Below are 25,784 nucleotides of genomic sequence, written 5' to 3'. Positions count from 1 at the left end.
TTTTTCAATTTTATTTGGTAGATTTCAATAAAAATTCAACTAAATATTAACATGTCTGTTGACTTAGCGCAAAAATCATCTTCGGTAAAGATAATATAACAACTATGAGATTTCCATGTCATCTTCAGAGCTTTCATTATCATATGTAAAGGGTAATTCCTTTTCATCATCACTACTTTCTTCTTCCTCATTATTCTGCTCATCATCAGATTCCTGCACTGTCTCATCTTTCTTCTCTGTTTCTTCAGATGCCTTCTTCCTCTTTAGACGAGAGAGCGACAACAAGTATTGACAGGCATATTTGTTGTGGTCAGCTCTGCAACATAATTCAGAGAGAGAGAGAAGAAAAAATTATTATAGTACATATTTAACATTTAGAGGATAGTTAACTGAACACAAAATAATGCATTCATTGTAACAAATTTTGCCATTCGGGTTCAAATAAATTGTCCATTTCTCCACAATCGTTGACAAGCAAATTCAGATTTTTGTTGTTAACTGTTAGATCTTAACTTTGCTCTGACATCAAGATCACAATATCCTTCAAAATCTTTTAACAATCGCACAACATTATCATGCCCAAGCTGAATTGTGAAGGATGGACAAGGTTGCTTGGACAGTTGGAAGTTGGATTCAGTGTAAATAGGGTGGCTAATATTTTTAACATTCTCACATGTCAGTCCATTGTTTACACCACAAGCGTTTTTGAGTGAGTTAGTTAACCCAATGCTTCTCAAAGAAATCTAGGTCAAGTTATGCTCAACTCTCAAGGGCAGGGAGATAACTCTTACAGCACGATCACCCAACAATTTTGAAAAATTCATAACTTTGTTATTTTTCAACCTTTATTTAAACAAAAAATACCATGAAATTCAGAAATGAATTTCCTTTGCAATGATATGCAACATTTATTGATTTTAACACCGCTTCCATGAAAATAAAATTATCAAAGAGAAAATAAACAATATTTACCCCCAAATTTTGTCTTTGTTTTTTTGAGTTGATATTTTTTAAAATATTTACTGATATTTGTGGAATTTGGCAAAGCATTTGCCTTCACACAAGTGTACATTGCAACTACACTGCATTGATTGCAGAGGGAATTCAATAAATCAAACGCCATTGTTGAAAAAACCAAGTTGGTTTGTCAAAACAGCTTACTTTTGTTGACAAGTTTGTAAAATCTGTAACTTTCGTTTCATCCAAGATATTTCGCTACGGTAGATTGCTGCTTTCGCTTTCATTCTCGCACTTTCTATTTATAAGAGTTCCACAAAGCTACGGAAGTAACCTTTGCCGTTAAAAGAGTTGCAGCGATACCATCTACTTTCACATTTTTCAGCGGGCGCATTCGGGCGCATTGAGAAGCAATGGGTTAAAGACCTTCCAAGGCAAGGATGCCCATGTGTAAACCATTGTCTACACTGATAAAAAGGCCCATTCAAAACAACAATTGCCAATGGTAAAGAACTAGGGCAGTGCAACAGGCATACTATGCGATGTTTTCTCCAAGAGGCAGGTCTGTGTGCGAGATGTCCAGCTGTTTGGCACAACCACTCTAGGAAAATGAACACAGACGACTAAACGTTCCAATAAGTACTGCAACTACACACCATTCTGTTTATCAACCAACTTGGCAATAACATTTGACATGTTGGCCCTCAACAAGTCCTCATCACATCGAGTTAGAGCCTGTACCACCCTGTGTTTCTTGAAGGACAACAATGTTGATCCTTTAATGTGGCCAGCTCTTTCACCAGATTAGAATCCCATGGAGCAAATGCGGTCTCAAATTTAAACTCTTAAAAATCGCCTAATTCCAAGAAGAGGCAACGGCAAACTTTTTACTTTTGTAACTAAAGTTTGAAGCAAGAGAATTACCGGAACTGCCTACAGCCTTACAGTGTTGACGAGGTGTCATGCAGGGCATTTGATTGATACTAAAGTGGCAACATAAAAAATATTGATTACGACAACCATTTCTGCCAAGTTGCAATTTTCAGTTTTTAAAAAGTTGTCATTTACTGTACAGCAATGTCAATAAATCTGTGATTTTATGAATCCTCTACCACTCCTCTTTCAGCTGATAAATAACACTTGATTCATTTTATATGTGAAGAGGGTCACAGAAAACAAATGTTTTTACTTTTGATCATTACTGTAAACACTGGCTGTAACGGGGTATTAGTTCTTGGAACTCAACTACAATGGGGGTACGAGTTGCAAGTTAAGAAAAATGAACTACACTCAAGATAAAAAGCATAGCTCACATGACCCACATAACATATTGGGAACGGAGATGGGCTGGGGGTGGGTGGATAGTAGTTATTGTGTGTACAAGAGCACATTTCTCTGTGTACTTTTTGTAACACACCAAGACAACGCAATAAAAGGCTAGCGAGAGGCGCATGACTGACCGATCAATATGATACACTCAGCCTAATGTAGAATGAGGGGTGTGGGAGTCATGACTGATGAGGTAACTTCCTTATGACAAGTGGTTCAAGCCAGAGGTTTTCTTTCCTTATCATAGGGACGGTGTGCTACATGAGTTTTGAAGTGCAGTTAGTAGTGGCAGTGGCTGCAGGGTTGGGATGAGTGGAAAGCAGAGGAAAGTTGGATGGTAGAATTTATTGTTGCATTGTTCCAACTTGCCTCTTCTTCTGAAGTAAGTGGTAGAGGGAGGGATGGTGAGCTTTAAATGGAAAGAAGTCAGAATCACGTCTCTGAGAGATAACTCGAAATGTGTTCTTTGCATTTTTTATTTCATTTAGTATTGTCACCCTTCAAATACTGTATGCATGGATATCATGGGACTCTGCTACAACTGGGATTTTTAGTTAGTCCCACTATCCCTGTTGTTCCGAGTTCCACTGTATCTTGATATCAATTCTTTTAAATCTGAATTCACCTATTCAATTTACGGTTCCAAGTCCGAAAACTGCATCACAAATAAGTAGAAAGTCAGGCTATGAAGTGATGTGGCAATGGGAGAGCACTCCATAAGTCAATGGTTTGTTCATTGTCATAAACTTTCTTTTAAAAAAAATAATCTGTAAACGTTAACTTGAATGAAATAAACTGATTAGTGCATGAACTCACATTTTTCTCAAATCATCATATTTTCTGGTCATGTTTCTCTGAAGTGTCCTCAAGAAAGGCATCACTTTCAGAGATCTCATTTTCAGTTTTGTGCCATGAAGCGTCAACAGAGGGCAGATCCAATGCAAATAGAATTCCAGATGGGCTGTTGACTCCATGATGTTTCCAATAAATGACAATAATTTATCCACATAAGAATCTGGGAGATTTTCAACAATGGACGATGCTGCAGAATAGATGGTTATATCACTATATTACGTCTGAAGTCAAACAGGATAATAATAATAATAATAATAATAATAATAATAATAATAATAATAAAAATAATAATAATTACACCATTCTGCCACTAATAATGATAACAATAATAATAATAATAATAATAATAATAATAGATCTATGTGCGGCCATGTGGTCTAGTGGTATGACACTAGCTTTCGGATCGGAAGGTCCTGGGTTCAAGCCTCGCTTGGCACATAGCTGAGTTCTTCAAAAAGGTTCTTTACTCAGATTCTCTCACCGTATTCAGGTATGAAATAAGTACATGGCTGTTAACAGCATTGTCTGTCGAAAAAAAAATATTGTAATCTCGCTTATGTCTCGTTCTACACGTTATGTTTTGCTGCTAGTCAGGGACCCTTTATAAAGTGCTTTGAGCACATTTAATGGATAGTGCGCTATATAAAAACTCTTGCTTTTTTTTTTAAAAAAAAATAATTCTATTCCTTAACAAAAATAGGGTTGGGGGTGAAAATTATTCCGTACAGCCCATGTTAAATGTTTGCCAACGAACACAGAACTACTGGCAAATCTAGAAAATTCCAAAACTATTTTTTACAGATTGATATCCAAGAAACTTGCAAACCTTTTTTTTTAATCAAAGGTAATTCTATCATCCATTGACTCAAATGATTATTTGTAAAATCTGCTAGGGCGTAATGATTAGTCATTTGATGTTGAGAATTGCCATCTGGTCGCCCTGTTTGTTGCCATATTCATTTGCACACACCTACAGACTGTAGTACGGACCAATTTTGATTGTTCATGGCTCAAAAGATTCCTCTAAGGTCTATGTCAATTTCCGCAATACAGTAATAGACTAATTAAAATAGATGAGAGCCTGTTCATAAAAAAAGCCTATATTTCTGTACAAATATTGCAGGTTCTCCACTACTACTACTACTATTATTACTCCTACTACTATTACTCCTACTACTATTACTATTCCTACTACTACTACTAGTACTATTACTTCTACAACTACTACCAATAATGACAATAATAATGACAAAAATCTACAAGCACAAAATTCCAACTTACCGTTATCCACTGGAATGGATTCCAAGACTTCCTGAATCAAGGCCTGTTCATTGAGACGGAAACTGAGCATCACGGCATTAGCAAAGTCACCTTCTTTAAGAACAGCCCTAACCCTAGCAGGCGTGACGTCGACATCAAGATCAAATGGATCAAAAACAAGGCTGTAGTCTAATGAATAGACCAGAAGACCTTCTGTGGTACAGGCAACCCATGATCGTCCTGTGCACAGGCAGGAGGAAAACATGGTTATTTTAACACTCTTTATCATAAATGCATTGTTATGGAAAAATCCAAATAAAGCTAAGATTTGACTACGATTATACAAAAAAAAACAACAAAAAAAAAAAAAACCAAAAAAAAAAACCCCCAAACAAAAAATATAATTACAAATTATATATCAAACAAATTTATGGGACATTTTGAACATCACATCATTTGGATGATCAGATGCTAAATTCTTGGGTCAGTCATGGTTCTTGTCTTAAGGGTGTGGAGGTCAGAAAGCATAATGGAAGATGAATTGATGTATCAACATCATTAACAAAAATATTATATAAAACATTGATTGGGAACATCAGTAGATTTTCATTTCTTAAAGTTTTAATTAATTTCTATATATCTATTCGCAACAAATATCCCCTTTGAAATATTGTATAAATAGCACATTTAGAAAGAAAAAAAAATTACATTAGGAAAGGTAAAATCGTTGGGAGAGACGGATTTCAAGAACGAGAGGAAGGAAAAAGAAAGACTTGCCAGAGAGAAACAAAACTTAAACTTTATTTATATCAAAACATTAAAAAATTCTGAGTCAATTAAAAAAACAACAACTGTGGAACCTTTATCTGTTCTGACAAACATGTTTCATTAGTGTAAGTGTCAGTAGTCATCACATTAATGGATACCAGAATTAAAGTTGATTTAGATGGTGGCCGGGGCATGGACTATGTTTCAAGGAGGTCTGTTGACAGCTATTATTGAAAGATTTCTTTGCTTTCTTTTCCAATTCATCTCACATTTATTTTCAGAAAGGCAAAGGGATTTTAATTTAAAACAAAAAAAAAATCAACACAACATTAGTCTAAAAGAATCAAAAGGATCAATGTGATATTGGATCTGGCACATCTATTATTCTATTCATCTATCTGACACATCTATTATTCTATTCATCTATCTGGCACATCTATTATTCTATTCATCTATCTAGCACATCCATTATTCTATTCATCTATCTGGCACATCTATTATTCTATTCATCTATCTGGCACATCTATCATTCTATTCATCTATATATACCTGTAGGAGAGAATTGCAATGAATAAACTCTGACTTCCGGTTTCCAGAACCGAGAGCTGTGATCTCCCTTCTTAACACCAGGCAAAGCAATGGCTGTTTCATCATCTCCTTGCCCAGTGTCAACCAAAGACGAACTGCCCCACTCTGTCATTTTCCGCTTGTCAAGAAACTCCTAAAACAATGAAGAGAAAGGCACATTCACTGATAAATAAAGATGTTCTCTTGTTTTCTTTTTTATTTAAGGAGAGCAAAAATCCCTCAACAATCAAACTTCCATGAAATGAAATATAATTTTACTGTGCTGATCCCTGCCAGCTGGTAATTTGTCCTTTTATCAGCAGCCATTGCCAATTGGTATAAACGAGCTGTCCTTCCAAGTTGCTCTATAGATTTACATAGAGGCAGTTCTATATATATGGTTATTGACTTGAAGAAATTTTGTTGTCAGTTTTCTTGGATAGATTGTGAGTAAAGACTCTTTCTGTAAATAATCTTGAATAATTTTTAGTACGAGATACTTGCTTGCAAATTTCTTGTGTTTGTGTAGATATGATAAACAGTTTTTTTGGTATTCAGTGATGATACTCACAAAAAGTCAAAAAGGAGGAAAAGTCGGAAAAACGGAAAACTCACCAAGAACATTCTTGCACCACAGGAAAGTAGGCAGGATGACTTCTTTTGAGTACAATTTTAAAACGCCCAGAGTCCAGTAAAAGGAGGAAATTTTTATATATATTTTTTTTTTTTTTAAAAAGGAGGTATTTTTTAAAGATTTATTATATTAATAGACCTGCATGCGAGTCCTGACCAAATTGTCTGAACTTTTTCACACATATCGCATTACCGGATCTTTTATTTTGTAACTCAGTACTTAGTCATATACATTTTCTTTTGGGTTGTCCTACCGAATATATTTATTTTAAAATGTTAAAAAGTACCAAACATTTATAGGGACAAGGGACAGCATGGAGGTGGAGTGGTAGTTTGATATTTTTTCAAAAATAAAAATTAATAATTATTTTTTACATAGACAGTTAGGCCTTTAAAAAACATTTAATAAGATACCTTACTTTTGGATCTAGGATAAACGGTTCCAAAGTTATGATGATTTTACTACTCTAAATTTAGTCTTACAAAAAGCTCAAAATTGATTGAGAATTCCCCCACTGGGAAGCCTCTCGATAAGGTGACTACTGATTAAAACGGGATCTTAGCATAGAGAAAAGAGGGTTGGTCACTTGTGGTCAACATTAAACATACTGCACTGCCTTCAATCTTTATGAAATTTGATATAGACACAGACAAATGATTTATCTAGATGCCTTCTCTTTTATTTTTTTTGCTATCTCAATTTTGAAAAAGATTTCAAAAGTTTTAAAATGATGTTATTTTTATCAAATTATAATTTTTGATACAATATGTCAACATTGATTTCTATCACTATCACATCAAAAGAAATCTTGATCTCTGCCCTTTAAAATGATACCAGAGCCGTTCATATACTGTGAAAAATAATGCAACAGTGATTATAATTATATGAAATTGTGTTATACAAATAAAGTTGCGCTTCACTTGTCCAATGGCTAATCGGCACCTGTCTACCTACAGACTGGGCTAGGGCGAGGATTGAGTGAGTTAAGAAATCTTGTGAAGCTTGGAGAGAGGACGAGTCTCTGTCTCAGCAGTGAAAACAGCCGTCAACGACTGAGGTGTTTTTCTTTTTTCTCTCTTGTGTTACTCACTTTGACTTTGACTGTCTGTGAGAATGCCTCTTTATGAATGATTTTCCTTTGCCACCGTAATCGGACCCCCACAGTAGTTTTTAACCTGGAATAATTGATCTTATCTCTAACTCTAAAGAGCAATAACCATCCCAATCATTAGACTTTAATAAAATGCAGCACCCGGCTGGGCTGGCTTTCTCACGTACGCCAAAAGAAAATCATCGCCAATTCCATTTGAATAGATTTCGAACACCATTCTCAACTGACTTCAGATCCGACGAACGGTCAAAGAATTGTTCAGGCATGATAACAAAAAATAATGTAAAAGAGTAATAGATCAAAATATACAACGACAAATCCCGAAAGTTTATTGATAGAGCGAATAAAATTGAAATGTAGCAACGTTCAATTGAACAAACAAAAGTTACTTGAATGGAATACCGAAAGTATGAAAACGAAAGTTAACGAACTGCGCATGCTCGATTATATCGACACACTATTCGTTTTTCAGACAATGAAGAGTTGCGGTCGAATCGAAGACTAGCGGAGTTTCCCGATAATTGCCGAACGAGCATAACGAGGGCTTGAAAGTGCCGACAATATTGTCGGCAACCCGACGCCCATTCGTCGGCACTTGACTGCGCGCCGCCGGTCGAGTTGGGGCTCGCCGACACTCCGACAATTGACGTCACTCGCAATCAGATTACTTTAGCAATAAAATAAAAATAAGTGATCCGGGAGATCGCAACTACCGTGATTGTCGGAAAACCGACAATTGTCGGCACACATGCAGGTCTAAATATTAAAAAAAAAGTAAAAGGAGGAAATGAAGGAAATATCCGCGGATCAAGGATCTGAGGAGGAAAACCGAGGAAAGGAAAGAAAACCGCGGATTTCCGCGGATCTGCGGAAAAGTATCATCACTGGGTATTTATTTCTATCTTCAAACACTCACAGATAACTAAGAAACTAAAACTGTATTAATTCGCTCAGATGGTTATTTTAAGCCTTTGCTCATATATTTGAAACAGTTAAAAGACATGATTGGAATGAATTATAGAAAATAGGATAGAATAAACATAAATAAAAATGGGCCATTTAAAAAATCACAGCTATATATAGAACAACAATTGTTCTCAATCATCTTATTGTCAACTTGAAATGGAGATTATTTTGTATACATTGCAAGGCAAAAAAAAAAAAAAAGAGGTAAACTTCATGCATGAATCGTCCTTACCTCCATGCCATCAAAGGAGAGATTACATGAAATTGTAAACTTTTTCATCAGTAACTGGTCCTTGACAGAATAAATGCAGACATGCTTTGACTTTCCGGCAGCCATAATACATTGACCATCAGCACTGTAGCAAAGCGTTTCAAAAGCTCTAGAAGATATAAGAAAATGATAATTGTTGAAACATGAAAGAGATGCTAGTTTTCAAATATGGGCTGATAACAATGCACCGAAAAAAAAAAAAAGGGAAGAAATTTAATAATAATGACACAGTAAAACAATATTATATTTCACTAATGTTTAGATGAACTTTTTGAAATTCCATGTCTGACTCGCCCTCAACCAGGACTGCTTTTTAAAAAAATTACAATTTCAAAAGCTTAAATAATACAGGACAATTAAGCGCAATAATACAGGACAATTAAGCGCCCCCCCCCCCCCCCCCACTTCTCTCTTTCTCTCACTCCAATAAAAAAAAAAAAGTAGTGAATCATTGAATCATGCACTATTGCAATTCTAACCATAACACTTACTTTCCTTCAGATGATTTCTTAGCAGATATTTTATCAGTTTCTTTACGAAAATAGCCCAAATCATGTCTGCCTTCAATGCAGCCTCTCTGTGAAGCACTGTCAACATCCCAAAAAGAAATTTGACAATTCAGTGTGGCTACAGCCACTTCTTTTCCATCTGGACGGAAAGTAACTGCCAAAACTGTTGACAAAAACAGACATCAAATATGAATGATTCGTTTCCGTATTGCTTATTGAACAGACAAAACACATATTTTGCATAAAAGAAAACCAACTATTATAGAACAAAAACAATATCTATTTTAATATTTTTTTTTTTTTGCTGGTGGTGGTCAGAATCTTGAGGTAATTTTACTTTTTTTTTTTTTTTTGGCCACTGCCATGCACACTCCCTCAGATATTTTGTTAAATAATTAATTGACCTAAATTCAATCTAGTTCAAATATATTACCACATATAGAGACAACCTCAAAAAAAGAAAACAACAAAAAAGGTTTAACATAACAAGCAAGACTATATTAACAAATAAATAAATTTATTACCATCTGAACCGAGTTCCAAAGTCTCTCTAATGCCACCTTGATAGACATTCCACATTCTGACAGTTTTGTCCCAAGAACCACTCATTAAAATTCCATCATACGGACTGAAATCCAAAGAGCTTATAGGTGCTTCATGGACGGATATTGTCTGTTTAAAATAGAAAAATAAGAGCTTGAAATAGGTAAGAATCTAAAAATTGAATACCCGGGCAGCTTTTTTTTTTCCTTTTCAGTTAAAATATCACAACCAAACTAAGATGAATTGGCAAAATAAATAAATAAAAAATAAATATATAAAGAGACAGATGAAATAAATTACCTTATCATATACAAAAGGAAGCAATAAGCAGACAGTTTTAAATTCTTATTGTGATTGTCAAGTATTGATGGCAACTCTCCCTGCCACTTTTTATTTAATGATTGATTGACACATTTCTGTAAAACAATTATGAGTGAAAATGAACAAATTTCACTCCTTTTGATTGGCAGGGGAATGCACTACAAAATCAAACAATCATCACCTGTAAAAGTCTCCCTGTCTTCAAGGTCCACACATATATCTCAAACTCATCCGTTCCTCCAGCACAAACAATTTCACCTGAATTATCAACCGCTAAGCATGAGAATTGATCAGGTCTTGGAGATGTAAAGGTTTTGTAGTTACGATATCTGGCCGGAGATAAAAGAATGGATCATAATTGTACCCGAGACCAATCAGCTTGAGGATAGAGCAAATTCATCAATATAATTGAAAAGTAATTATTTTTCTCAATCTAGATTCATTAAGGATTATTTATTTATTTTTAAAAAATAAATAAATAAAAAAATAAAAAAACACCCTGCTAAAAGCAAAACACATTATTAGCATGGAAAGTTTATCGTTTCATTGCATTTTCCTATTCTTCATTCATCTAAATATTCAGACGGAATCAGCTTGAAATACCTTGTAAGATCAAATGCCCTGACTGTTCCATCCAGACTGCTTGATAATACAGTCTTGCCACTCTGAGTGACTTTGATGCCAGTGATCTCCCCTTTGTGTTCAGTAAATGTTACAAAGCAGAAGCCATTCATTGAATTCCAAACTTTGACCTGAACAAAATAAGACATGAAATCTATTAAAATACATAAATCTTTTTGACATACTCGATAAGTTAAAAAAATCTTTAAAATCTTTTAAACTTTTAATTTTGAGTCCATGAGTTCATATTTTCCATTTCCTTTAATACAATTATAATAATGTGCAGAACACTTAAAATTCAATTTAGTTAAGTCCTATTAAAATGAATGTATACCCTGGGATCTGAGCTTTTTAAATGGATAAAGAGATATATTTGGACTTTTGAAAAAAATGATATCTAGTCGGCAGCAGATTTATTTTTGCTGATAATCAATTGTGTAAATGGAAATGTCAAAAACTATTCAAATGTTTACCGCTCCAGATTCTAATTTCTTCACCAGAAAACACATGAAAATACCTGCCACTTAAAAATCAAGATCTGAAAGAGTCATAAACTACTGCTTCAGTTTTCAAAGTCTTCATTTTCATTGAAAACTTCCAAAATGACCCTTTTTGTTATCAATAGGAGAAAATTTAAAAGATGAGGTCATGGAGCAGCTCTTGTGGAAAGGCTTGACTTACTTGACTTAAGGCCCTTCCGCCGAATAGTTGAAAGATTTTTCCACCTGGGCGGCTTTGATTTTTGTTGAGGTGACAAATTTTCATTCTTATCATTCTTTTGCACATTGTCAGATTGTTTCAAGATCTTGAGTTGATTTTAACTCTTGGCCAATATGTCTGAGGTCACATCTTAATGTTGTTATGTAACTATTGTTGTTCTTGGTTGACCTCTTTACTTTTTGTTCTTGTGATTGAAATAATGAATCATTGCTTTGTTGCTCGGGGTGTTCCAACATCTTGTCTTAGAATATGGCCAAAAAGTCCTAACCTGTCTTGTTGGATTGCAAGGGATAACAATGTTTCTTTGGTTTGGAAGTATAGAGATTTGTTTGATATTCTGCCTAGGTATTATATTCCGAGGGCAGTTCTTAGTAGTTTGCAATGAAATGTGTTCAGTTTGTGCTCATCTTCTTAAGTTAGAGCCCATGTTAAAAAATTATAAAGTAGGATTGAGTTTACAAGAGCATTGTAAATGTTTTTTAGTCTGGCATTGTTTGATATAGTCATGTCTGTCCCATATGGATGCGAGTTTAAACCGGGCAGCGTTTGATGTTGTTTCTGTCGTAGGCCTTTGTAACCAGATAATAAAATAAACCCATAGATAGGTAGGTCTTGACAAAATGTAAAAAATTTCCTTGCGAAAATGGAGTAAAGAATAAAGAGACAGAAGAAGAAAAAAAGAATCAGGCATTATAAAATTGGTCTGATGCAGGATTTTCCCTCTTCAAATTTTTTTGTGGTATTTGATTAAAATACATAATTTTTTTGACTTTTTTATTTTCAGCCTTTAAATCTCCCAGAATAAAACTAGCACATAAGTAAAAAAAAAATGTTTCATACTTTCCCATCCCCTCCACCTGTGACGATATTCTGTCCATCAGGTGAGTATGTGACACATGTCATAGCATCAAAATGCCCTTGCTGTTTTAGGATGTAAGACTCAGATTGCCACTCCCACACCAACAGCTGGCCCATCTTGCCACATGCCAGACCGATCCAATCACCTGTGTTGTTGATGGCTATGGAGTCAATGCTCTGTTCTGATATACTAGACGATAAAGAAGGTAATGATGAAAATGAGCAACTGTAAAAATTAGAAAATTCTTCGATTCCCTTTGAGTCCGGGTATTAGTAAATTTCATATTTAGTGTTTAAGCATAACACTGATTGCAGCAAAAATAACAATAAAGAAAAATAGAGAATTTTAACTTGACTTTAAAAACCAATGGCAATGAACTTTTTGACGAATGCAAAACAGTTTGGTATAATCATGAACAAATATAGTGAGACAATATATGCAGACCTGCCACTAAGTACCCAAAACTTTTTTTTTGAAATCAGGACCAAATAAGAGAAAAATCAGGATCTGAGAGTAAAAAAAGATCAAGGAAATTGTCAATAAGCATACCAAAGCGATGCTGAGGAGGCAGTTGAAAGTCATTCAAACATGCGCGTGCACCCACATCAAAACATACACAAATACACACTGACAAAATTTAAGGATGGTAGTCGACAGTGCACAATAATACTACCAGTTGGCGATCATTGACCCCACGTATTGGAGTCACTTATCATAATACCCCAGTCATTGACCCCCCCCCCCCCCCCCCCCCCCCCCCCTAAAATATAACATTATCTGAAATCAACTGCATACATCTTGAAGGGACATCAAAACAGGCAAAATGTGTAAAGACTGACATAGAGAATGATAACAAAATAGACCAAAACCTACACTTTTTAAGCATTTTTTTTCTAGCATATTTCATCAGGTATTTCCCTATTTGTTGTCAGAATCCAATTCATACTTGTTAAATAACATAATATAATATGCCTTTTCACAGGTATTCTCCTGAGGATGGACTCTGTTGAAATTAGTGGACAACCTAGTGGTATGGTGCCGGCCAACAAAACGATGAAAACGGAGGATTTTGCCAGCTTTTGCGAGGATAGCAGAAGATTGGGGTCTCTGAATAATACAATAAAATAACTAAACAAAACTTTGCGGCTTTGTGGTCTTTCGGATTGGAAGGTCCTGGGTTCGAGCCTCACGCTCGGCGCATAGTTGAATCCTTAGAAAAGGCTCTTTACTCACATTCTCTCAACGTACTTGGGTATAAAATGAGTACCTGGTCGTTAACAGCGTTGTCTTTGTCCGAAAATTTTTAATATCGCCTGACAGGCGTCATGTCCCGTCCTACATGTTAAATGGACCCCGTGTAAAGCGCTTTGAGCACATTTAGTGGATATTGCGCTATATAAAGCTCAATTTTTTAAATTTTTTTTCAATGGCACTGGAACATATCAAACCTGAGCGAGTGAATCAGGTTGAAAGCAGGCATCTCATGGAGGAAGAAAGTTCCATCAGAAAATCCAACGACTAGTAAATGAGTCGGTTTGTGAAATGCTGCTGCTGTCACATCAGCTGGGGTGGACGACTTACGGCATTCTCTATAGGGATATCTGAAATTTTAGAAAGATTAATTGACTGAGATAGTGAGTAACCAATTATTTAACATTTAGTAAACTTGAATCAAAATATTTTTAAAATTTACAAACTGAACTGAGTTGTTAAAAAAAAAAAAAAAAAAAAAAGCAAACAAGAAATAGGTAAGAAATAAAAGAAGAAGTAAAAACAAAACAAACAAAAACAATACATAACATTCTTAGGGCAATCATTACTCTACCCTCAAGATAGCCATTGTTACAAAAATGTATACCATCTTTTCTCCAAGCTAATCATTTTTTAAAGGTTTTTATCTTCCAATAGTTTATTTTTAGAAACTCACAGAAACAAGACATAAACATACACTTTTTTTTATTACATATATGCTATGGATTAAATAAGGTAAAATATGGCAAGTTGTAACACACACAAAAAAAAAAGAAGCAAACAAACAATGAAATAAAAAATCTTACTTATGTGCAGGCTTGTAATTAATTCTACTTTCACGGAGCTCCTCTGTAAAAGAAAATTAAAAAGAAAACAAATTGAACATCGAGTTCAACTATATGTTAAGATAAGAATAATCAAGACTAAAACACCGAATTTTGATTTACAAGAAGCACAATCAAAAGCTTGCACATAAAGAGGCCTATTAGAACTAATATCTTTTATCAGTACTACTCAAAATAAATAATAGCTCATTTGTCACCAAATAAAAAAAAAAAAAGAAAAGAAAAGAAAAGATGTTCTCATTTTTGACAAATGTTGGTGGTTGACTTGGTGGTCATCAAAATTATATTGATAAATAGTTCTAAGTTCACTATGTCATTAATTGAGATGATCAAAATATCTGACAAAACACAAAGCCTTACAGTCTTAATTTGTCAAATAATTTGAATGTAAACAAACGTAACAAATGTAATGGGATAGGACTGATACATATACATATAATGAAACACTATTATGTGAAATTTAAGAATGGATGGATATTTGTTCCTAATTCGGAATTGGATTTGTCAGAGTTCCAATTGAACATCACAGGTAAGTTCGTTTAATTTTAGAGCTCTAACCCCTACCCCAATCCGAATTGGATTACAAATGAAAGTTTAAAAGCATTTGTCTGTTACTGCCCAAAATGTGAAATTACCCACGGCAATACTCAATTATTGTTTTGCTAGCACTGCCCAAATAAAGTCCTTTTTTGTTTCCATTGATTTACAATAGAATTTAGTAAATATGATCTTTGACCTCCATACCGCTGATTGACAGTCACCGATTCTTCATTTGTAACCCAATTCAGACTGGGGGTACAAGGTAGAGTTGACTGAATTCTCCTGTGCATCACCCTGTAACTATGAGTCAATGGGACACATTATATATACTCCAGAAAATACCATTTTCCTCCTTCTTCACTCATAAAATGTGCGTGCCCTGCTTTAATCATAACTCTGTATTCCTGGTTTTGAGTCATTCTACTAATTGTATAATTAGTCTATGGCTTAGGGAATGACTGGAAAACTCTAGCAAAATGCATTAAATTTAAAGCACAGACCTCTCAAAATTCTCCGTTTTTTTTCTTTTTCAGTGGCATCAGTTTCCTCCCACACATCCAAGACCAGCTTCTCATCCATTGCTTCCAAGTCCTCTAGGTATGTATCACATTCCCAAACGACGACAAAACCATCTTGGGCCACAGCATATACCTTGTAATCGATTTAAGGATCTTTCTCTTCATACATTTTAAATTCATAAGTTGAATGTTAATCACTAATAGCCAGATTCCTCTCATTTATCAAGCCGTTCTATCTCCGAATTTGAGGATGTCATATATCTTGCTTCATCTTTCTTTATTTGACAATCCTCTCTCTTACAATCTGAACAATTAATAACCACAATTCGTCCTTTGCTTTTATTTGTCCTGAGGGCTTTTGAGAAGCTTGTAACTTTCAAGTGCAAGTATATATAACACGGTAGGCTAAAATTAACATTGGGAAATAATAGATATGATATCAATAAGTATATTTCCTGATCACATCTTATATTTATGAACATGAACAAACCCCTGTTCTTCACCTTTTTATCAATGTCATAGGCAAAAAACAAAAGATCTGGATTATCATTCCTAATTTGAATAAGTAAGTGATGGTTTGATTACATATTTTCTATTAAAGTTAAAGAAAAATATAATTTTTAATTTAAAACTGGGGATGCCAAAACCCCATCTACTAAGTAAAGTAATGCTTAAATTTAAAACGAATTGCAAGTGAATAAAAAAAATAACCAAAAAAAAAACAACATAAATAATAATAATAATAATAATAATAATAATAATAATGAGAAGAAGAATAACTTACTACTCAACTTTTCAATGAGTTTAAACGGGACACCCTTACACACAATCCCGTCATGACCCTAAACAGTACTATGTATGGACTAGTATATAATATAATCTAGATTTTGAGATTTTTCTGTTCCTCATTTTAATTCGCTAGTCAAAGAATCATAATCCCAGGACAAACAAGGGTCTTCCATACATATAAACAGTCCAATTTTTTTTCTATAAATTTTTCTAAGATTGAAAAATCAGGACAGTTGCCGTTATGTAAATAAATTTTTAAAAGTTTACATGAGGAAGGTCTACTGATCTTCCGAATAGTTTATACTTGGGATAAACGAGAGAAACTTCTTCAATACAATCAAGGATACATCCAGGGAGTTGTGTTCAAAGAAGGACGCAATAATTGTGTCCCTCTGGGCACCAAGGTCACAAGAGTTTAAATTCTTTAATTTTGTGGCTGCAATGATTCTCGTTCTTCTATCCCTGGACCCTGTACAAAGAACTCTGTAAGGAAAATGTAAAAACAAAAAAATTAAAAGACTAAAAAAAAGAGGATAATAATTCATCCATTTTAGACCACAAAATAAAATCGAGATTAATGAAATCAATAAAATTATGTTATTGTATTTTTACCAAGAAAGATAAACTTGGACAAGTTTTAACATATGCTATATGGTCTTGTGGTTTGACACTTGTCTTCGGACCAGACAGTCCAGTGGCGCATAGTTGAGTCCTTGGAAAAGGCTCTTTACTAACATTCTCTTACAATTCTCAGTGTTAAATGTGTACCTGGCCATTAACAGCGTTGTCTCTGTCGGATTAAATTGAAATGTCACGAAACATACGTCATGTCTCGTCCAATGTTTTATGAGTTACTATTGACTAGGGACCCCTTGCAAAACACGCTGAGCATGATTAGTGGATATTGCGCCATATAAATGCTCAATTAAAAAAAAAAAAATTCTAATTAGATCATACTGAGAGTAACATGCAGTTGCTGCAGTTGATTCCTTTCACACTTATTTCTCTCTTTTTAAAAAAAAATAATTGAAATTGGAATTTGAACATGAAATTGTCTGTACATTGTGAGTTCAGGCATAAATAAACTCTTTTCCATACCGTGAGTCTGATGTCCAGTCAATGCTGGTGGTTTCATCCACATGTCCAGTGAAAGTTCTATACATCTGGAATGGGTTGAATTCCATGGATTTGCCTGGTGCATGGAACACTATCACCACAGTGTCACGGGTAACAGCGAACTTGCTAAAAATTTAAAAAATGAACATCTTGGATCAATATGAGAATTGACTTGACAAAATAACTGTCGGTCAATCAAAATTGGATGGTACTACTAAAGACAATTGGGCTATCTCAAAAATTCTTTTTAAAAAACCCTCTCATATTCAAGCCTTTCAAACATGTCCAAGCCAGATTTATTTCGACTCTCAATGTCAATATTTCACATTAACTCTTTTAATTTTAATGATGGAATGATTTTTATACAAAAGATATTCTATTATAGGACAGAAAAATGGCTACCAAGTAAATTTTTGAAACAATCTTTAGAATGCGAGATAGCCTAATTGTCATTAAACTTGAGTAATTATAAAATAATTCAACAATTCATGTTAACTTTAACATTTCTTAAAACTGTAGCTCACTGGAATCCATGCTTAAATCATGTGTGTGTGGGTAATTTTGTACACATCATTTTGATTATGATTATTTGTACAGATGTAATCAGTATATTGAGATTTTTTAAAGGTAAAACCAAAAATTAGGACAAATTCGAATTTCTTAATCAACATTGAGAGGAAAATTCTTTAAAACATAGCTATTTTACACACACAAAAAAACAAACCCTGATGTAAAACCAGATGGAACCACACTACACCTAATGCAATCCGTCACTTACCTGCCATCAGGGGAAAACTTGACCTGATTAACTTTATTGTGAAAATGGTAAGTGCCCAGGATACCATAACTGATTAGACTGACAAGGAGAGCCTCACCCTCTGATGTAAAAAAAAATTATATTCAAGAAAGATTGTTAGTACCAGTTGTCAAAGACTATACATAAGTATATTCTATTTTGAAAAGGTGGGGAGCAAAATAATTCATATGCTTTCAGAGTTAGAGACTTTTTTTTTTTAAATCATGTTAAAATAATAAATTCTGTTTTTTCACGATGACGAGAATTGAGATTTCAACAATTTAAACATTAAATCTAAAATTGTTGATTAACTAAATTAATAACTAAAATTTGAATGAAATATCTTTCATTCTAGTTGTCTCCAGAACCTTTTAAAAAATACCACACTCAGTAAGGAATAACCATGACCAAATATATTTTAACTTTAGGACATGACATTTCAATAAATCTTAAGTTGTTTCCTTCCCCCATCCCCACCCTCTTTTATTTTTTGCAATCATACTGATTTAGAGAGTACCCAATACTGTACTGTTTCCTCTTTAATTTTATAAAGACTGATGAATTAAGATGAGCCAATAGTGCATAAAGAATCAATGCAATAATTAAAATGTGAGTTAGCATGCTTTCAATTAATTTTAAATTTAAATTCCTATTATCATTAGAAAAATTTTAAGGCCTTGAGGCAACAAAGCGAGAGCTTATCTTTTTTTCTTCAGTAGAATGAAATGAAAAGCACCTCCAATTCTCACATGGACTCAACTGTTGAGTTGAATGAACAAAAGGGGCAGAAAGTGTTAGACATTTAGTGGATTCTAACCAATCCTGTGTAAGAGTCGAGTACTTTATCAATTCATTTCCCTCTTCCAGGCTTCTCCCTGTTGTCAAAAATCATCTTCATTTATTTGAAACACAGTAGTTTATACTGTCTGCAACTGACAAAGCAACAAATTGTTTGGTGTCAGACTACAATTAAAGTGTCACAATCACTTGCTTTTTGCTCATGCCCACATGATTATAAATTGGGAATCTACAAATTGCCCTACCCTCTCCGAAATATTATTTTTCCAACCATAAAGTAAAATAAAATCAAACCTTTCTTACATTCAAATGTGAAATCAGTTGAAAAATGAATTTCCCATAAATCATGTGTTACAATATGCAAGCATATCCTCTTCGTCCCATTGTATCCCTGCAACGCAAGTCTTTACCCAAAACTCAAACACAAGAGTAATCTAGCACACAGTTCCTGCATAAATGGAACAAATAACCGAACTTCAATAAGAAGATTCATTTGTCATGCCACACTCGGGCTTGAGCAAAAACAATAAATTTTGAAATTACATCCAACCCTTGTAATAATAGATTGAACCCTACCCATACATTATTCTTCATCAGTAGAAGGGAGAGCTCACCTTCAGTAACTAAAATTGCTGTATAGCCATCAGGAGACAGAGCTACACATGTCACATTACATTTTGTTTCCACTGGTAAAGTTTGCGACTTGTTACTGTGGGTATAAAACATGAATGTTAAAATAATTGCGATTAAATATTTCACTTTCCTCATAACAATTTTCAAAATCATTAGAGAGTAAATTCATTGTCATTAAATAAACTAAATGATTTTAGATTTCCAATGGAGTAGATTTCACTCGCATGGAAGAAAGGGGCAGAAGATGTCATTTTGTGGAACTCAAAAATTTCCATTCCTCAGCTTTATCACAAAATGCATAAAATCAGCTGAAAATTAATGGTTATTGAAATGGGAAAGACCTGCATTCAATTAATTGATGTACAGACTGCAAAAGTGAATTTTCAAATTCTATGAAGTTATAATTGCCATATTGCATACAAACCAAAGAAACAAATATATATTATTTTGAAAATGGGAATTACAATTCTTTTCTATCTTGATTTTTTCTTCTTTAATTGTTATTGATATAAGGCAGATTTTGATATTGAAATATAAATTGCTTAAAACTGAAATATGCCATTAACATTTTTACCAGTTATCTAATTCATTACATACACCTAAAAAGAGATTTAAAAAAAGGGAATATAGCGACAAAATCACACAAGGACATCACCAAAACATCTTTAGCCTAGAATTGGAATTAGATAGTTGATTTTTCTATTGTTGAAATAATGTTAATGAGCTCTAAATGAAATCTAGACGGTAGCATACTTGGTGTCTGATTTACTAACCTTTTCAAGTCAAAAATGGATACCCGGTTTCCTACAGGGCTTATAACTCTGTTGCCATCAGGACTGAACACAAGATTACCTTTGCGATAAACAGATCCAAGCAAGTTGGAAAACTGAAATGTAGTTTCGAAATACAAGGAATTTAATAAAAAGAATGGAATATGATATAAAAAGCAAACATGATATGCACACAATTTTCAGGTTGATTGTTTTGACTAATATTGAATTAGATCTACTAATATAGATGGACCTAAATCGCTCAAATAAAAACAAATGTTTGTAAATAACAGATGCATGTGGCTGAAAGCAATAACCTAATTTATGATTTTACAAAATAAAAACTTGAAAGTAGCTACTCAAATCATCATTATCAATCATGGAACTTCAGATTCTCTCTCTCTCTCTCTGGCAACTTAAACAGGCCAACTCAATGGTGGCAGCTGTCAAATTGTAACAGATCCTCAGTGGTATTTTGCTGACAACACCGTTGAATTGTGTTAAATTAAGCTGCACAAAATTGCCACAGTGATTTCATAATAATATGAAAGTATACAGTGTTGCCGTTGCTAGAGTGTGATTGGTACCTTTGCCTATTTCATAAACATTAAATCTTTCATTTTGCCATTCTGCGAGGACTGGGAAGAAGCATTTCTTGTAATTTTTAGAGCTAGATAGAGATTTTTAGATGAGATCACCGGTAACGGTGGAAGGGATTTTCTTCAATAAAACAAAAATCAACTTTATTGTTTGATTGTAGATTTTCCATTTCAATTGTTACTGTCACACTACTCCAGCATTGAATGTGCTAGTATCTTGCATGTTCAAATTATGGCCCAGAGACATATTAAGCAGGAAAACAATTTTTTTTAAAAGAAAAAAAGAAAGATTCCTTTTTTTAAAAAGTAACAATTCCTAGAATTTTGAGAGAAAACTCCTGATCACTTGTCAGAGCCCTCTCTCAGGCCATGGACCGTAATGGTGACATAGGGGTGGTTCGTTAGCAGATCTTGGTGGGTAAGTCCACTCTTCTTCTTCTTCTTTTCATTAAGTCACAACTCTGTGCATCAAAGATAATCGCAACGGTGGGTGTGGTGAGAACAAATGGACATAACTAATTCTTCATTTTGATTTTATTGATTTCTTTGTCGAATTCAATTTGGCCAATTCTTAGGGTGGTTGGGCATGGACCCCGTGAGACTATCTCAAGGGTCCCCCCCCCCCCTCCTTTGTCTTCAATACCCACCTTTCTGTTACACTTCTATTCCGAGTAACTGCTATCCTGTCTTTCAACCTCTGTTCCTATCTTGGGACTTTGGTTTTGTTATTTAGGTCACCTTCTATTCTCTCTTTGGCTGTTATCTGTCATCTTACTTTTGCATCGGCACTTACATAATCCATGTGCATTGCAAGTGCTGTTAAACTCTTAAAAAACAAACAAACATACAAACAGGTCCACTTTGACCGCATCTTCTATTCTGTCCCCTCTTCTCTAATATGCTCGCTGGTGGTTGGCACGGACTTTGACAGACTAACTCAAAGGATGTTTCTTTTGTTGCTTGCTACGTCCTCTATTCCCATTTTCCTACACTTCTATTCTGCTTGTGTACTATTTTCTTGTCCTCAAACTTCTGTTCATGTCCCACACTGACCCCATGAGTGTGTGTATGATGAATGTGTGAGCATGTGTATTCTTTTAAGTTTTTCTATGCCGATGGGGAAACCATGAAGTACCAGATTAATTAAGGTAAGTAGCAATATCTCTGGTCTGACTTTTCGGAAAGAATTCGCTGTTCATTCTTTGAACATTTCATTTACTTTTGCATCAATGCTGTGTCTGTAACCTATAAATGATGCGAGGGCTGGGTAAGAATCTTAAGAAAATAGTCAACTCACAAATCAGATGAGCCACAAAAGATACTAGACGTCGAAATCAGAATCAGACTGGGTTGAAGTTGAAGGAGGCTATTCGGAACTATTCGGACTCAAGTCTGAGTTGAGAAATACATACAGCCAGTTGTCCCCATCCCTCTCCCCACCCCGACTCCAGAACTGCTATTTACTACAGCAAGGTGCCAACTCAGTCTCTCTGTAAACACAGCAAGATGGAGCTGGTACCTTTCTCCTTTACCAATGCCGACTGTGACTGTCCTACTGTGGCTTGCTCGGCTTAGTTTTTGTGGATGGATTTGCCACTTTGATTTTGTATTGTAACTAGGTAGTCGCATCGCCCGTGGCTGAGCCGCTGATCGAGCCCCGATATCGATGTTACGGCTCTGGAGTGAAAATTGTGTTAACCGGTGAACATAGTTTTACTTCCATTGCCGTGGAATCGCTTCCTGTGCACTAATTTCGTCACTTCCGGTCTCATTTTAAAGAGGAGAAGCCAGCGCATCAGGCGGCGTTTTCAGATTTTTAATCCGTTCATTCTTTGTTCAGATGCCAGCTGTTTGAAAATTTGGTAAGTTTTAACTTCATTTTAAATACATTTTTCATTATATTACCTATTTTTAATTAATGTTATACTATTCGCCAACCATTTTTCTCTATTTGTGTGAATTTTGGTGGTGATTGATGCTGGCGAAAGCGTCTTTTAGTGACTTTAAATATGATGCGTGTTCATGAAGTTGGCGACGGCCAACCAGGATTGCCTCTCGATGTATCCCCGAGTCTCCTGTGTACAGTGCAGTCTGTAAACTATCGACTGCGTTTGCTTTTGTGACTTGTATAAATAATTTCAAGCTAAATAATTGCTGTAAAAAGACTGAAAATAGTCCCATCCATAATTTTAGTTTTATTTTATGAATGAATGTTGAAACTGAAATGACTTTTTAACTGGGATGATACCGGACAACTAAAAATTATGTTCCACTGATATTATTTTTTATCTTTTATTTTTGTTTGTTCTGCAGGTTAAGTATGTTGGTTTAATTTAATGTGGTTAATTTCAATACAAATAATACAGAATAGCATGATAGAGCCAATTCAAGTATATTTCATTCATTACTTTACTCTTTACCACAACAAAAATTATTATATAACTTTTAATTTTGTTGATTTAATCATAATCGAAGTACTTTTTTTGTTTTCAGAGTCAGACGTTCATTATGACACCACATTTTCATGTTTCATTTCCTGCCTTGTATTTTTAAATATGAAATTGTAATAACAACATGAATTTGATTGTCTGCCACCTCCAACTCCCGTCGTCTGCCGCCTCCAGCTCCAATAATCTGCCTTGTATTTCTAAATATGAGATTGAAATAACAACATGAATTTGATTGTCTGCCACCTCCAACTCCCGTCATCTGCCTCCTCCAGCTCCAATAATCCGCCTTGTATTTTTAAATATGAAATTGAAATAACAACATGAATTTGATTGTCTGCCACCTCCAACTCCCGTCGTCTGCCGCCTCTAACTCCAGTCGTCTGTCTTGTATTTTTAAATATGAGACTGAAATAACAACATGAATTTGATTGTCTGCCACCTCCAACTCCCGTCGTCTGCCTCCTCCAGCTCCAATAATCTGCCTTGTATTTTAAATATGAAATTGAAATAACAACATGAATTTGATCATCTGCCGCCTCCAGCTCCAATAATCTATCTTGTATTTTTAAATATGAAATTGAAGTAACAACATGAATTCGATCGTCAGTCTCCCCAACTACTTCTGTATCATTGCTTGGACTTCGATGTATTTATTCAGTATCATTACCTGGATATTGCCTGTGTCTACATTCCATGCAGCCAACAACCCAGAGTGCCTAGATTTTGTTGTCTTCTGTCTTTTGCCACATATCAGCCATCTTATGGATTTAAGCGAGTCAGTACGTGAGTACCCTTTAATCTGTTCTCTTAGTGATGTTGAATGCAAAGCAATTATCAAATTTTCTAAAGTTCATTTCAATTTTAATGTAGTTTAATAGTTAGTCATATGATACATCTCTTCGAGATGTTCAGTTTGATATATGACATGCCTATGTTGCAGAAAGTTTGCAAAGTGTCGGTATTTATCGGCTTATTGTTTGTTATTATGTAATATGTTACGTAATATTCAATTTTGCATTTTCAGGTTAAGTTTTCTCTACCACTCTTATGTAGTTCTTGTTTTTAATTTTGCATTTTTATCACTGACCATGTTTGCATATATAAAGCGGCAAGCTTGTTTCTCCCGAGTACTGTTGGTGCCCAAATGTCTTGTCCAAGGATGCAAAAACATTGGGCAGTACATTTGCAAGTTGCATTTACTGACACTTGTTCAACTTTATTTCTAGCCCTGTTCATTGTTTTTTTGTTTTTTTTTCTTCTCTCCGAATACCAGTCATCTTTCGTCTGTTGCTCATTTGCCAATGCCAAATATTAAGTGCCTTCCCCAAGGACACAACTTTAGTGTCTAAATTCATACGTTTACGCTCCTTTCCTCTTGTTTTAACAATTTTTGTGTTCAAAATTAATCATAGCCATAGTATTGTAAGCATGCTCTGGAAGAAGACCACCCTCAAATCTGTTTTTAAAGTTATTATCCGTTCCTCGCGTCTTTTTTTTTCATTTTCTAGGGTTATGTAATTGCATGACGTTGCATAATATTGCATAATAATCATTTAATTTTTTTAAAATTTGCTTCGTCTTTCCTTTGCGATCATTTTGATATATGGTTTTATATGTATTCCACCCCAAATAACCGTGATTTTCCATTTCCCCCGCTTTTCGGTTGCTCTCTGGTCACAGTTTTAGTTTCTTTTTTCCTCTTAAATTATATTAAGTATTTTGGTCCACTTTTGCGGACTAATAATCCCGTAACTTTGGTTCTAATTGTCACATTGTCATAATTTTGGTACCATTGAAAAGTGTATTTCTTGCAGAATAGCATGAGACTATTTTGAAAACAATTGCTGCAATCTCAAATTTTCATGCAACTACCTATGTAACAAAGTTTGTTGCCTTGTTCATTCCTTACACATTTATCTGAATTATAATTAAAGACAAAACTTACCTGGTAAGAAAATTTCATGATTTGTTCTCTAGAATATGCACTTTTATAAACAAAATTTCATTGGGATCAGGACATATCTGCACTATGAGTCAACACACAGCAAGCAATGTTTTCAGTTTTCCCCATGTGCACAATGTTGTTGTTATTGACTGCCTTCGTGTTTCGCTTTATTTTACATTTGACTTTTTAGTGTAAAGTGGATGTTGGTATAAATTTCGTAGTAAATTTATTTCAGAAAGTGAAAATTGAAAAGATTTCAAATTCGAGCTTTCAACTTTCAAATGTTACAATTAATTATTAAATGATTATGATTATTAATGATGATATGATTTAAGCAAATCTAATTGTGCATAATAAAATGGCAAATTTTAATTCATTTCATGAAATCATTATATCACATCCAGTTATTGATCCTTCATATGGATCGTCCTCCACTAGCATCT

The 25,784-nt window shown here is 34.4% G+C and overlaps 1 protein-coding gene across 1 annotated transcript; it reads right to left on the bottom strand.

The window, feature by feature from the left end:
- LOC144970123 (periodic tryptophan protein 2 homolog) lies at window positions 1–25,521 on the bottom strand. Its single transcript, XM_078909370.1, has 19 exons — window positions 25,342–25,521; window positions 20,351–20,463; window positions 19,559–19,653; window positions 18,129–18,228; window positions 17,333–17,476; window positions 16,582–16,717; window positions 15,428–15,578; window positions 14,349–14,391; window positions 13,740–13,892; window positions 12,273–12,480; window positions 10,695–10,843; window positions 10,273–10,420; window positions 9,752–9,899; window positions 9,210–9,390; window positions 8,680–8,827; window positions 5,719–5,890; window positions 4,423–4,641; window positions 3,103–3,328; window positions 1–316 (listed from the first exon to the last, which is right to left on the bottom strand). The coding sequence occupies exons 1-19, from the start codon at window positions 25,357–25,359 to the stop codon at window positions 103–105; spliced, it is 2,766 nt and encodes a 921-aa protein (XP_078765496.1). The 5' UTR covers window positions 25,360–25,521; the 3' UTR covers window positions 1–102.
- Between the last annotated feature and the right edge of the window lie 263 nt (window positions 25,522–25,784).

This window comes from Berghia stephanieae, chromosome 4, assembly GCF_034508935.2.
Source record: "Berghia stephanieae isolate SIO BIC M18660-M18661 chromosome 4, UCSD_Bste_1.3, whole genome shotgun sequence".
Lineage (NCBI taxonomy): Eukaryota > Metazoa > Mollusca > Gastropoda > Nudibranchia > Aeolidiidae > Berghia > Berghia stephanieae.
Note: the sequence above shows the minus strand (reverse complement) of the source record. Positions and strands in the feature narration are given on the sequence as shown.

What these genes read in the sequence shown, in the direction of transcription:
- LOC144970123 (XM_078909370.1), bottom strand. An exon ending in TCCATTTTTGACTTGAAAAG is followed by an intron (nt 19,654 to 20,350) that starts GTTAGTAAATCA and finishes TTATACCCACAG; the next exon opens with TAACAAGTCGCAAACTTTAC. An exon ending in AGGGCATTTGATCTTACAAG is followed by an intron (nt 10,421 to 10,694) that starts GTATTTCAAGCT and finishes ATCTCCGGCCAG; the next exon opens with ATATCGTAACTACAAAACCT.